The sequence below is a fragment of the Homalodisca vitripennis genome, chromosome X (genome assembly GCF_021130785.1).
Source record: "Homalodisca vitripennis isolate AUS2020 chromosome X, UT_GWSS_2.1, whole genome shotgun sequence".
NCBI classification, from domain to species: Eukaryota; Metazoa; Arthropoda; class Insecta; order Hemiptera; family Cicadellidae; genus Homalodisca; species Homalodisca vitripennis.
In genome coordinates this window covers 25,113,804-25,128,524 of record NC_060215.1, presented here as the reverse complement: position 1 = coordinate 25,128,524, position 14,721 = coordinate 25,113,804, and the positions used below count along the sequence as shown (strand labels likewise).

The 14,721-nt window shown below is 31.7% G+C and overlaps 1 protein-coding gene across 5 annotated transcripts in view; it reads left to right on the top strand.

Moving 5' to 3' along the window:
* Nucleotides 1-234: 234 nt before the first annotated feature.
* Nucleotides 235-14,721, top strand: part of LOC124368801 (protein ABHD11-like) — a 63,424-nt gene continuing 48,937 nt past the window's right edge. For 2 of the 5 annotated variants that reach the window (XM_046826186.1, XM_046826187.1), the window contains exons 1-2: nucleotides 235-518; nucleotides 11,336-11,498. In XM_046826186.1, the coding sequence (XP_046682142.1) occupies nucleotides 400-518; nucleotides 11,336-11,498 (282 nt within the window). In that variant the 5' untranslated portion in view covers nucleotides 235-399. Of the gene's footprint in view, nucleotides 519-882; nucleotides 1,023-6,172; nucleotides 6,277-11,335; nucleotides 11,499-14,721 lie in introns of those variants that run through there. The other 3 variants (XM_046826183.1, XM_046826184.1, XM_046826185.1) reach the window with 3 other exon arrangements.

Genomic DNA, 14,721 nt, shown 5'->3' with positions numbered 1-14,721 from the left:
ATTATACAACCAACAGGACACCCTTGTGCAAATTTGTAACACGAAAAACTGTCTAGATTTTAAGAACGATCGCTTTTTAATAATTAGTTTTACATTTTAGACTAATTTTTTATTTATTGGAAGCGCCTTCAAATTGAGAACTGCAACATTTACGCACAGAATATAAAGGGACGATAACTTTACGGTCTGGACGACGAAGTAACGCTAACTTCACTGTGGTTATAACAATATCACCTTGACAGTTTACATTACACAAAGACATTCAGTTCACATCGGCGCGTTTTCTGTTTAGAAGTGATAAAATGTCGCGTTCAAGTGAAACTAGGTTTTAATAATTGGGGTACAAAAAGTTTTATTAGTAAAGTGATGATTTGAATTTTGTACATGTAAAGACTAAATATGTTTGCACTACAAAAAATTATTTCCTTAGGCAGTGGATTTGTGAAGACAAATATTCATAATGTGTTCATATTATCTGCAGTTAATTCTCCTGAAACAATTGCCAAGAGAAATACATGGTAAGCAGGCCTGATCATAGGCTAATATAAATAATTATGTAGGATATATATATACACATATACATAGACTATGTGGTATTAACTGTAGACTTACACATTTGCTTTGGTAGATCTAAATTTGCGAGTTCAGGCATGCTGATCTGGAGGCTAACTTTGTGTTACTCTTGGTAAATATTTACTTTGCCCACTTTAAATTCTAGGCTATTGTTTTTTTGTAAAGTAGAATTCTTATCAAGCAGGGTTTAAGCTGTGATCGCATTTTGTGAAACAAGCAGAGAAAATGCGATGTCTAGAGAAGCTTTTGCAAAATAACGACAAAGAACTAATAACCACATAAAGAATTAAAGCATGGTTTTTTTAATGATGCTGTGAATAAAATTATACTTGTCATCACATTTAATTCATGCAATTAAAATATCAGGCTACGCTATGCCGACGAATGAGCTGTCTGCCAGAAAGTGTCAGCCAATTGACAACGCCCATGCTTTGCACCTTGACTAACACGTATGTTAACAAAAACGAATATTGAACTTTTATAAACGTCTTTAGTTTCGTGATTGCACCTATTGGTGCTTTTTAAGGTTATGTTAGGCCAGATTTTACAATTTGGAATGACTAAGTATGAACATAGGCTTAACCATGAAAGAGTATTTAAATATCGCTAAGAAACGGGAAAGTGACACAGAACAAGCCGGGCCTTCTAGGGTTATTTCTAAAAGTACTGGTATTCCTAACAATAAAATCTTTGTTACCACATAACCAAAACGAGATCTCATCCAGTCTTTCAACTTCGGCGAAAAATAACCGGCCTGAAGTTAAAAACACCATATCGGTTTGAACAGCTAGTTCAAAAGTGGATTTCACTAGGCTATAAGTGGTGGTGTCAATTGAGTGATGTTGATTATGCAAAAGCCATTTGAAAACCTTCAGTTTTCTGTAAAGACCTAATAAAAAAAATCAAATTTGCTGTCATCAAAATCAGGTAAGTCAAATTAAAGCTTAACCAGGGCTAGCTTAGCTCTTGGCATAACTTTGTTTACCATTTAGCAAGGAAATTATTTGTATTCAAACAGTAGTTCATTTAATTTTCCAATTTTACCTGTATAAAATTAAATAGGCTGACTGGATTATAGTAATTGGCCACCATCACAATCGAATCAGGATATCAAATAGTGGATTAGAAATACCTAAGTTATACTATCAAATACAAAAAGATTCTAATTAGGCTGTTTTCAGTCAACAGATGTATCTCTTACTCAAAACATGATAATTTATATAAAGTGATAGGTAAGAGTTATTTGTATACACATTTTTTTTAACTAGTTCCTTTGCATGGATGCACTGCTCACGATGTGTAATTAAAACTTTGAATAAATATGACATAAATGTTCAAGTATAGTAACTGATTCAAGTATGAGCTTCTGTCATGACAGGTGTTAGAGCAGGAGTTTATAGTTTTATTTAAAATAAAATTTATAGCCATTTTGAGCAGTCACCTAAAAATACTGACCTTTTTAAGAACAACTCAAACTATTTTAAATGAACCAAGGAAAAGGTTTGTTCAGACATTTGCTATAAGGTGGCTTCCTTTAGGAAAAAAGTGTCCCTCTTTAACCACTAATAGGAAATCTTTAGTAACTCTGTTATAAAGTAATAGTAGACCAGTCGCAAGTGTCATATTAAAGACAGATAACAAAATATCAATTTTTGGCCGTAACAGCTCTGTTGAAAGATGTTTGTTTTTCATAAATATATTGTGTTTAACATTTCAGAATTAACAAATGTAGATTTTGCTACTTGCTGGTATTAATATAAATGCAAACTATAAATGGTTTTTCCCTACAGTCCTATATAGAAAGTGTATGTGTATACAGATATTACTGATGGATTTATTTTCCAAAATATTTTTGTAAGTGATTCCCAAAAAGAAAAAGATGTATTCAGTGGGTTAAAAAATAAGTTTTTGCAAACCTAAATCGATAACCTTAATGAGAGGTTGGGTGACTTTGAAAAGATTTCTATTATTTTTTAATATTCCAGTACCTAAAAACATTTAGGAAAATTCAAATAATTTCAGTTTTGGTGAAAATGAAATTAAATAAATTAGAAACCTTTTCATCACATTACCATATGGTAATTTTGAAGAAACTCAAGTTTTGTCAGAGTGGAATCTGTTGAAAACACTTAGTAAATCTAGGTGTAAGTAATCCCTCTTGGATATTATTGTTTATGCATAGCAGTGAGCTGTGGGAGAATCTACCTTAGTTCTTATACTTGGTTGTTGAGTATGCTGCAACTATGTCTCTTCATACAGTAGATTGTGAAAGAGGATTTAGTTACATGAAGCTAACAAAAACTGACATTCGTAATAGGTTAAGTCTAGCCAATTCAAGTAATTTGCTAATGATCTCTATTAAGGATCCTAATAAAAAGGATTTCAACTTCAATGAGATTTATTCTTAAACTAGGGCTTAGTTATGTTTCATAAGTTAAAAGAATGTTAAAAGTAGAGATTTTTTACTAAGATGTCACCATGTCAACATTTAATTTCATTGTGTACTTTATGTTAAGAGAAGAGTTTTCATTTGTGCTTTTTGTTGTAATGTATATTATAAAAATAAACCTCAATTAGAATGTTTTGCCTGTAACTGTTTTTTTATATATATATTTTACTCTGTCAAAATATCTTTAAGCTGTTAGTTATTTAGGTTCAAAATATTTAAACAACTGTTTATTAGTGTACTGGCAGGCTGAAGTACAGTATTATAGAACTTTAGAGTTTTTCGTGAAGATTTATTGGTTTTGCTTGAACACTGATGCGAAGTTAATTGTATGTGGGAGTATGTGTAATGTTTAAACAAAAACGAAAATGAACAAGTAAGCATGAAAGAGGTCATTGAAGGTCTGTGTTCACAACATATAAAAGATTCCCTCTGGTGGGGGGAGAGAGGGTACCACAAACCCCCTTTTTAAAATTAGTGCAATTTTGACCAAATTGGTTCTTTAACGTGTTTTGCAATGCCTTCTTTCTAGAAAACATGTTAATCAAAAATGTTTCATCCTCTATTTACTTTAAGGGAGCTAAAAAGATTTGGTGGGATTTCTAAAAAAAAGTTAAACATTGAAGTGAGTCTTTGCCAATCATAATTTATGTTTTGGTGAAAATGAGTAAATTTCAGTGTTGACATAAATATCATAAGGTCTTTTTATAATCCATACACTTAATTGTTTTTATTATAGCTGAAGCACAGTTTAAATAATCGATGCTTCCGTAGCACAGATAATTTGTTATTGATATCTTAATAAAGTAGAAAATAAAGTGGCTTTGTGTTCGTAAATTTTACCTAACAGGTTTAATTACAGTAGGCCTATGTTTGATTTTTGTAAGTGTTAATGTGCTGTGTTTTTTTTATTATGAAAACATGAATTTGTTGTCACAAAAATATTTTTATATTGACAAATTCAGTTAGGAATACAAATCCAATGTTTTGCTTCATACATTGACATATAAAATATTCTAGGCTTGCTTGTATGTAGGGCTATTTGGCAATTTTCTAAAAATGACTGAAAAAGTCAAAGTCAAAGTAAAAAAAATCTTTATTCATTTTAGTTACAATGATGTAACGTTTGAATAGTGTCAGTTTAAACTAGCTAAAAACTAATACAAAATAAGCCTATAATAAAACTACGGAATTAATGAAATACAGAATAAAACTACCTGATTTGCAAATCAAAATATTCATCTAATGAATATAAAGCCTTGTCTATCAAGTATGCCTTAAGCTTTCTTTTAAATATCTTATGTTCTGTTTCTTGTTTGATAGCAAGTGGAATGGATTTAAGAAATTTGGATCCAATGTATGTTGGTTTTTTTGTGTAAAAATTTAGCCTATGGTGAGGTATTAAAATATCATTTTTATTACGTGTATTGTACAAATGAATTACGTTGGTCATACCAGTATTAAAGTTTTTAATTTTAGAACACGTAATTGTATCCATTATATATTGACCGTAGACAGTAAAAATTTTGAATTCCTTAAAATATTCTTTCACAGAATCATTTATTTTTAGTCCTAACATAATTCTCAGAGATTTTTTCTGTATCCGGAGAATTTCATCTAGATTTGATTTTTTCGTAGCACCATACAAACAGAGGCCATATGCAATATAAGAGTGTATATAAGAGAAATAGATTGTCCTCAATGTATCAGTGCTACAAATAAAAGACATCTTCGTCAAAGCATAAATTCCCGAGTTTAATTTTGTAATCAACAATTGTACGTGTTGATCCCAATTGAGATTTTCATCAATAGTCAGACCTAAGAATTTGGTACTCTGATTTTTTGTTACTAGTTGGTTATTTACTATGATCATTGGCTCAATTATTTCCTTTTTTTGTTGGGTTTTAAAAGATATATTTGTTTTATTTATATTTAATTTTGTTACACTGTAATTAATGTTTTTAAACCAATTTGATATCTCCTAATTAAGGTTGTTTAAAACAATTAATTCTAAATAACATGATATAATAATAGGATTTGAATCACATGATATAATATAGGATTTGCTGCTTACTTTTACAGTACAGTAGCCAACGTATATATCATATTAAAACTATTTTGCAGGATAATCACAACGTTCAGTTAATCCTTGATACAGTTATCAAAGCTATTTCAGAGTTGCTGGATCAACTTTACACAGACGTGGGTTACAAGGAAGCTACTGCGAGTCTTGTTTTTTGGGGTAGGAGAAGGGTATTGTTGGACCAGAGTCTAGATGTAGAACAAGAAAACTTAACTTTATTAATTCTTCTTTTGTCAAAATATACATTTACATTTACATTTTCTTTATTATACATATTCTTAGAGAACAGAACAAAGGTCAAGAAGAAGTGTTAATGTTATAAATGAGTGTAATAGTCAGTGTTTGTAAATTCATTATGTGGTCTTCATTTAGTCAAGGGCTCTCTCCAGGAATTCTTTCACTGAGTAGAAGGGTCTGTCTTCCAGCCACGCTGTTAGTTGTCTACTCAGTCGTCGTCCAGATACTTTCTTGAGGTGTCCAGGCATATTGTTGTAGAACAAGGCTCCTCTGTAGCTAGCCTCCAATTTGTTTTCATAATACATTGCACTAGTTAAAGAACCACTCTTGTCCATTAGATGTAGTATATCTAGTAACAGTTAGTTTTGAATCACTTGGGATCTGAAATAAACCCTTATAGTTTTTTTTTGTACCTTGTATTGTTTCAGACCGGATTAGGCGGATTTCTTCATATTTCTCTGTTTCTCTTCATATACTCTGCCCTGTGCATAGATGAAATTTGATGACTGAATTGTCTGCTCATACAATGAAATGGTGTTAGAAATCAGATTCTCATTAGTGTACTGGGAACTACTTCCAGCTACAATTTAAATTCTTTTTCCAACACTATAATTTGGCTCTTTGTGATTATACACATTTTTAATACTGGTGCTTTACTTTAAAGTACTAAAACCCAATAAAAAGTGCCTATAGTCCATTTCCAGTTTGAATACATCTCTTTATAGACACATTTATTTGTGTACTTAATTACTTTTAACTATTTGCACCAATATATTGAAATTATGCCAGTTATGTAAGTCTTATGTAATGTGTTAATTTACATTATTATCAGACTATACTAATAACTATAATTACTAATTATTTCATTAACTATGATGTTGAACTTGATTAAAGTCCTCATCATATTTTGTTTGTACAGTTTTGTTGTGTGTTCAAGGTAGGCTTAGTTTCTGATAAAGTTGATATTTGACAAGAATATCGGTAGTTTGTATGTTAATCAAATTATGTACTGTGTGCATAGTGTTCTATTCATATTATCCATTTTTTCCATTAGTTAATAGTGGTTGCATAATAATATTTTGTTTTTAAACCTATAGTTTATTAGAAATTAAATGGTGCTTATTTGTTGTCTGCGAATGTTATCGGAGCTGTTCAGAGTGCACAACTATCCATTTGTAGTGGTGCGTAATTAATTTTAATGCCATGCCAGCCAAAGTCAGTCAGTATGGCACTACTTATCCCTTTTATTCTTTTGCTCATGACCCCAAAAATATTCTTGTGCCTTATTAATGTATAAAAGTGACAATTAACATTATTCAAATAAAATGTAAAATATTTAAACCATTTGAATACGGCACGAATTTTGTTGAAACTGGCTTATCAATGCAGTTGACTGAATCGCACATAAATAAGCCACATACCTGACCAGGACATTGTATCTGTTGGATTTTCACAATTGAACAATAAACATTGTGCTGAGTACTCGCTTCATTTTGGTCTTAAGCAGTACTACAACACAATGTGTTGGATAGGAATTTTGTGATCTTCAAGCGAAAAAATTAGAAAATTCCTCACATTTTTGAAAAGGGCTGTATTTAAGTTTTACACTAATAAGAGTAGTGATAAGATAGATCAGTTTTTAAGATGGCTGTACTGTAGTCATAGTAAACCCGTTCTAACAGACAAACAAGTTGTAACAATGAAGTTATCGATCGTTTATGTTTTATTGATGTAGGATCAATTTAGTACTGTCTCAGTGAAGTAGTAAAAGAGGTAGATAGAGATCAGTTTTGATTCTTTATTTCATTTGACAGAAGCGCTTGAAGAGGAGTTCCTGAGCATTCTTCCTGGCTTTTTTTTAATCTGTTGGCCAATTTGCAACATTCCACTGTTTTTTTAAGCTTATTATATAAATAAGAAGCCTATTTGGCGTGTGACCTTGGAGCAGTTGAGTAATGTTGCTAAACTTGTTCCCTGCTGTAACCGCAAGCCGTGCGAATGCAGAGTACTTGTAATACTTAACCATTACGCTCAAATGAAATGTTAATGTTGGAACTGTCTTAAATTAATTAACTACATATTACAAAATAGAATTTTACGGTTATTTAAAAAAAGTGGATCTCTGTAGCTTATTTACATGTTGAGATAAATGGGTGGAAAGAAATTATTGCATTATATTAAGACTTTTACGAAGAACATGAGTTAATAACGTTTATATTAACCTAGCCGTAATATATACAGGTAAATAAAGAAGAAAACAACAAAATTACACATATATACATTAATTTCCCATATTTAAAAGTTAGAAAATTCAAATCTTTCATGTAGTATAATAACAGCATTACATTTTTACGTAATGGAATAATGTTATGTTCAATAAACATTCAATTTGATAAGAACTTTATCAAATAGCCTACATCTGAGAACTATGTTCTTTTTCGAAGATATACTTCAGTATATAACAGTGGCAGTTTGTTACCGTAACAGATTTTTTAACTGTTTTTTGCGCACTTCAGTTCTCATACATTTATAAACGTTTTGGTTGTACTTTGTTATGTTTCACGTAAAACTATTTTCACATCTCAGTGTTTGAAATATTTAAACTGACAACAGTTATCATAATTTGAGCGGTATCATAAAGCACAAGTTTCCTATAATATGAATGAACTTTATTTTTTAATTAAAAAGTAACTGTTTATATTACATTCAAAGTTTAAAACTATATATATAAAATAGGTGATGTCAGAAGAATGGAAATATGGAGGTAACGGGTGAAATACATGTAAACAAAAGCTGTGCCAGCTAGTCAATATTGGTAGCACCAGATGGGTGAATAATGCTGTTTCCAGTAAAACATCACCTTCCTCCATCTACAAATTAGTGATGGGAGAATCGAATACAGTGAATTCGAATTCACCCCTGTATTCGAATAATTGTATTCGAATATGTATTAGAATACTTTTGCTCAGCTGAGCGTTTCTAACAGACAGGTCTAGACCTGTCTTAGTTCTTTCCCGCAATCTATTGTTCCTGGGCTATTTCACTTGTTTGTCACGAATTCACCACTGTATTCGTCGAATACTTTTGCTTTTTTTGCCTTTGGCTTTTGGTGCCTCGTATAAACAAGTCATACCCATGATATACGAACTTCAGAAGAAATATCTTTGTTTACCTGCTACTTCAGTTCCGTCTGAAAGACTATTTTCCACAGGAGGTCTTGTCACTAATTACCGTAGAAATAGACTGAAGCCAGAAAACCTCAATAATACTTTGTTTTTACACAACAATATGAAATAAATATTCATATTTGTCGTTATTGCTTAGAACTGTAACTCTTAAATAATATGTATTTTTAAATTTAATAATTATACAATATTAATTATACATTTTTTCAAGTATTAAAATTTGTAATTATTTTTTTCAAATTTTGAATCTCCCCTAAATTATTCTTTTGAAAGTCTCCATATATGTATTTATTTTAAACCTCATATTAGTACGAATACAGCTCTTGGATATTTTATTTGAATACTATTTGTCAGAATAAACGAATACTCCAGGTTTGAATTCGATTCTTCCAGAGAAATTGTATTCATTTCAAAAGTATTCGAATTCATTTTGATGTATTCGAATATGTGAATACTCTGGCTGTATTCGAATACTATTCGATTCTCCCATCACTAACTTACTACAAATCAGTGCCTATTGTCATTGTGTCAGTGGCGGTTTGAAACTATTTCCATTTTCCTAGTTTCCAGTAAGCATGTATGATTTTGATATTGCCTCCTGAGACTGAATAAATATATACAATTAATAAGTCATTCATGTCCTATAACACATTTTGTTTTACAATCTTTATAACCATTTGTGGGAAATGTGATTATATGAAAGTTTAGAAATGTGATCATATTATTGTAATCTTGAGTGATTTCTGAAGTCAAGAAACACATTTAGTGTGTACAGTTTACATAACATAGTGTGGAAAATTATTTAAATACAATTTTTAGTAATGTTTATAATATAGTCTTAAATAATCTAATCTGAAAAGATTACTGTATCACTTGTTAAATAAACAGGTACACTGATTAATTGTTCTTCATTAATTTGGGCGATTTATGTTTTTCTGTGTTCATTGGTTAGTTTATAATAACTAACATTTATTAAACTATAAAATTAATAAAATCTAATTTAGCAAGCCCTCATAGAATTAAAAGCTCTTTTATTTTTGTACAGCTTTTACCTGCACACTAACAAGATTTAATTGCAAATCCTTGCCAGTTTGAGGTTAGTACAGTACAATAATGCTGCAATATGTGGGATACCGCACTACGTCCTGGGCGTCAGTTAACTTGTGCAGCAATGTCGCACGGGCTTGTCCATTCTTTTAGTTTCCACCAACTGCACTCTTTTGTAGCCCTACATGTCATATTTATTCCATATCATTCAAACCGTCTTTCTCTCTAATGAAGTCATGCCCTCGCCGGTTCAGGCCAAAAAAGAACTTTACGGGAAAGTTTAGCTCTTTGTAAATTTTACAATTATCCACTCTTGAGATACCATACAGTTTAGCAGTAGTCATGCTCTCGCAGATTCAGGCAAAAATGGAATTTAGTGGCAGAGTTTAGCACTCCATGAGTTTTACAAGCATTCGTTCTTGAAATACTATGTAGGTTATCAGTAGTAAATCAAAAACCTTTTGGTATAATTGTTTACTTTACCCCTTTTGTGGCATTTAGTGTCAAAATACAAAGCAAAACAAAATAAAATAAAACTTTCCCAAGTACTCAAAAGTTAAATTCTATAATGCTTTCCTCAGAAGCAATGTATTCAGTCCATTTATGTTGCTCTCCCCCCCCCCCTCTCACTCTCTCTCCCCTCCCTCCCTCAATATATATAATATTGAATACTCAACAAGATTCATATGTGTTAGTCTTATAATGGCTAATTATTATGCCAATTACTATACTAATGATTCTTGTATTATGCTAACACATTATTTATGAGCTAAAACATTAATTTTAGATCTCAACACAGGTTGTGTCTACAGTGTTCAATATATAGTGAGTAAGAATTTATTAATATTTATTTGTATTTATGAATTATGTTACATCTATACCTCAACAGCAATTGTTATTGATTGAAATAGTAACCACTGGGAAGATTCTATTCAAAATAGATACATAATCACACACACACAAACTTAAATTTAATTTTGGACACATCTTTTATTTAAAGAAGTGAAAACTCAATTTTAGCAGACAATATTATTGTAATTAGTTTTTTTATTTAGTCTTCTAATTACTATCAGCATTCTGTGTACAGATGTGTGGATAAATGAGGAGTATATTATGGATAATTGATAAAAACTTGGATAAGTTGTCTGTTTCCTTTATAATGCTCTGAAACATATTTTTAGTCAAATAACCAAATTTTTTGAAAATTTCTTATTGAGTTTTTACCACTATTATTACTGCCAAGTTTAACAAAATTCCACAATCATCTCCTTAAAAATTGTTGCTGTAAGCCCAGAAAATGTCCTCAGCCAACTTAGACATTCTAGAACTTCTGGTGTTGCGGAGTCTACAGAATACAACGTTGGAAGTAAAATTGTTGGAGGCATATTTTGATGCCATTCATTACAATAAATCTCACTCAGTCCACACCATGAATGAAAATCACTACTTACAAACCTATGGTATCTGAACACGCGATACCTGTCAGCGTAAGGAGGCTAGAAATACGTTATTCCAGTTTTAACCAAAAATATGGTAGCGGCTAAATAAATTTTAATCGTTATTTAGACATGACTGAATTAGTATACATATGAATGGTAAATTACTTTGTATACCATCAGCAACTCTTCTTCATCTCAGAGGTGTCCGTGAGTGATTGGTGTGAAAACTGTAGTGTAAACATGGTAACTATAATTTTAAGATTTTGATAAAAATTACTAAGATATAACTTATAGTGTAATTTCAATATGTTGTTTCTGATTACAGGACTTCTAAGCCTCCGGTACAACTGCAGCTATCTTATCAGCACTTTGCAGAGCCTACAGTATCTGCGAACACTATCCCTATCATTGTTCTACATGGTCTTCTGGGCTCGAAAACCAACTGGAACTCAGTATGCAAGGCACTAGCTAAAGAAAACTTCAGAACAGTAAGTTTTGGTGTTACTTGCAAAAGTAAAGCTCCTTTTTTTTAATCACAATCAATTGATATTTGCAATTGTGTGTCAGATTCATTTTCAAGAGCTTCATCATGTTACTTCTGTGCATAGGTGATTTTTGGGCATTTGGTATGAGGAAATATCCAATGCAATAGTCTACAATAAATATTTATTGCATAAGACTATGTACTAATTGTATACATATTATGCATTTTATCCACCAAAAATAATAATGTTGTATTATGTTTCAGCGCGAACATTAATTTTCTTAAACAATTGATGTTTAAGTAAAAGCTTATAATCTTGTTTATTTTATTTTCTCAAGGACTTCATGTAAAATATAATGCTTGGAAGTATCAAGATCGCAGCTTTGTTTACAATGACTATTCAACCGTTCATAAATCTGTAATTTTATCCTGAGATCTGATTCACTCCTTAGCCTAGTACTTACTTGGTCTCTTTAACCCTCCAACTGATGACCGACGTTCATCAATACCACTTGTGAACTGATAAAGACGGCACAGCCGTCGGTCAACTTTCTCCTATTATTACGCGAAAACCGTTTAATTTATAAAGACATAACTTGCACCAGTCGAATCCTCTACTCATAAATATCAATCCATTTAATATAGTTTATATTCGTAATATTGCTCGTTGTCAGCTGATATCGATCCAAATGCCGTATGGCATACAGCTGACGGACTATGCAGCTGGTGACGCACTGGACTGCCTTTACAATCTTTGTTGCTAGGTTTATTATGAAGGCTAATTGTTTATAATTTATTTTTATGTTGTGAAATGGGTGATCCTCGTTGTTTAAATGATAAACATGGAACTATTGGATGATGAAAGTTACATATCAGCAAATGAAGTGCATGATGATATTTCTTTGTCAGATTTGTTGTCAGGTAGTCTGGATGATTATAATCCGGTGGAATGTGAGTTAAGTGTGAAAATTAATAGTGACATTGAAAAAACTCATCATCATATGATATTCTTCTTGCCCAAAGAATTCATCAAACACCAATGTGGATACGTGTACTGCCAAAAAAAAGCAGTACATACTTTAAATTTTTATCAAAAAACTGTTTTGTGTTATTAATAAGTGTATATATGTTATAATCCTTTTGTTCAATATAAAAACTGTGTATATTTTGTACATTTATAGTATCTTACTATCTCAAGTCATGTGAACGTTACATGGAGTGAAACTTGGAAAACAAAAAAGTTATTAAACACATTTTTGAATTTATGTACAAATAAAAAAAACAATATTGTAGTAAGTGCATATTTTTATTTTAAATTTTCTCTGGTTTCTAACAAAAACATTTGTATATAACACTTATTACTTAGTATTAAAAAAAATCTGGAAAATATACTGCCCAAAGACAAAACCCAGTGTATCATTCTGAGAATTTCTTATTATCAGTCGGAGGGTTAATTAAGAGTTGTGAACTGAGTGTGAACTCCACTCAGTGTTTTACATCTAATCCCTCAAGCACTTAGAATTTCCAAATAATTTTGCCAACCATATCCTTCATGATGTCACTAACTCAGTGTTAAATTGACTTATTCAATACTATAAACTTCAAGTCCAAATTTTCTTTAACCATTGCCTTCTGAATCAGCTCTTACTTATTAGCCTCTCTACATTTCTTTTGTAATGTTATTAAATGAACTACGAACTTTTCAGTGGTGGATCGAGTAGCTACTGTCTTTTGTGTAGATTCTCTTGGCTCAAAGTTTATAACTTCCCTAGGCCAATAATACTATAAACATCCTATTTTTCCACTAGCTCCTTAATAGTTGTGACCACTGTTGACTATGGGCATTCCAAGTGAGTGTATGCCGAAGGAAGTCTGCAGTTTCTTTATAGTGTTGATCTTTGTAACTATAGGTACCATTGGACTATTATCAGAAGTGTGCCACCTGATAAAAGATAATCGCCCATCTCAATCATATCAATGCTGCTGTACAGTATGCGCGCTGAAGGTTCGGCCCTGTCGTTGCCCTACTAACCAAATAAAAACATTGACTCTCCAATGATCCGTCACGGACGGCAATGTTTAATTCTCGCTCGACAATCAACTTATGGTTAGATCAACTTCCTGTACAAATAAAATTCTGAAACTTCGCAGATCTATTTTCCTGTTTATGCCAATGCTAATGGATGTATTAAGTTTCAATGCTTTATTACTTTTCTTCAATAAAATATATTTTTAAATTAACTGTGCCAAAATTGTGATACAAAAAAGTTTGTATGTGAGGATTTTTTTTTATTATTTGGTCAGGAAACTTTCACCAGCGGGAAAGTTTTTCTGAATGAACTGAAGTTAATTTTAGATTTAACTTTTTTCAGATACATAGTTTAGGTTAGCCGTAACTTAGTCTGAAGTGGAATGTATCACCGACACCGCTGCCCTACAGTTTATGGCCCATTCACGTAAATGCAACACGGCAATACCATTTGAAAGTTTAACATTGAATCACTTTGCAATAGTTTATTTTTGAAAAAAAAAAAACACTTTAGGCCGTAGTGGTGATCTGTGATAAACTAAAAGTTTAAACTTTAATGAAATTATGTTGAATTTCATTGTATTATATTCGAATAGAAAGTGTTTTGGGGTGTATTGTTTATAAACTAATTTTATGACAGATGAATGAATACGAAACACTGTTGTATAAAGAATCCTGAGAACAGGGACAATAAATATTCAGACTGCAGCGGGTCAAACATTGGCGGATGTCTGCAGAACAGTTGTTATATCGGGCAATCCACCCGTCCCCCGCCATAGTCCGCTCGGTTGACTCGGAGCCGAACCTTCAGCGCGCGTACTGTACTTATATATTTTTAAAAGATGGGTTTGTTGGAATATCAAAACTTCAATATGGATAGGTTTCTCAAGGACCTTACTGTTTGCAAGATATGTTATCGGTAAGGGCATGAAATATAAGGGCGCTGCAAATGTTGGCACCACCTGCATTGTATGAAGATGATGGCGTCTAACTATAAAACAATAGCCGATTGTTTGTGAAACACTGGACTTGTGGTAGAGTGAACTATATCGTTCGACTGGTGGATACTCACTCCGATACCCGTAATCTAATTCTCCAGAAAATTGATTCATTGGTATCAAAAAATGTCCTTACAATTTCTAAAGTTGTGTCTGAAGTTGTGTCTACGCCAAAACATTTCCAACCTGTCTCTGAGCTT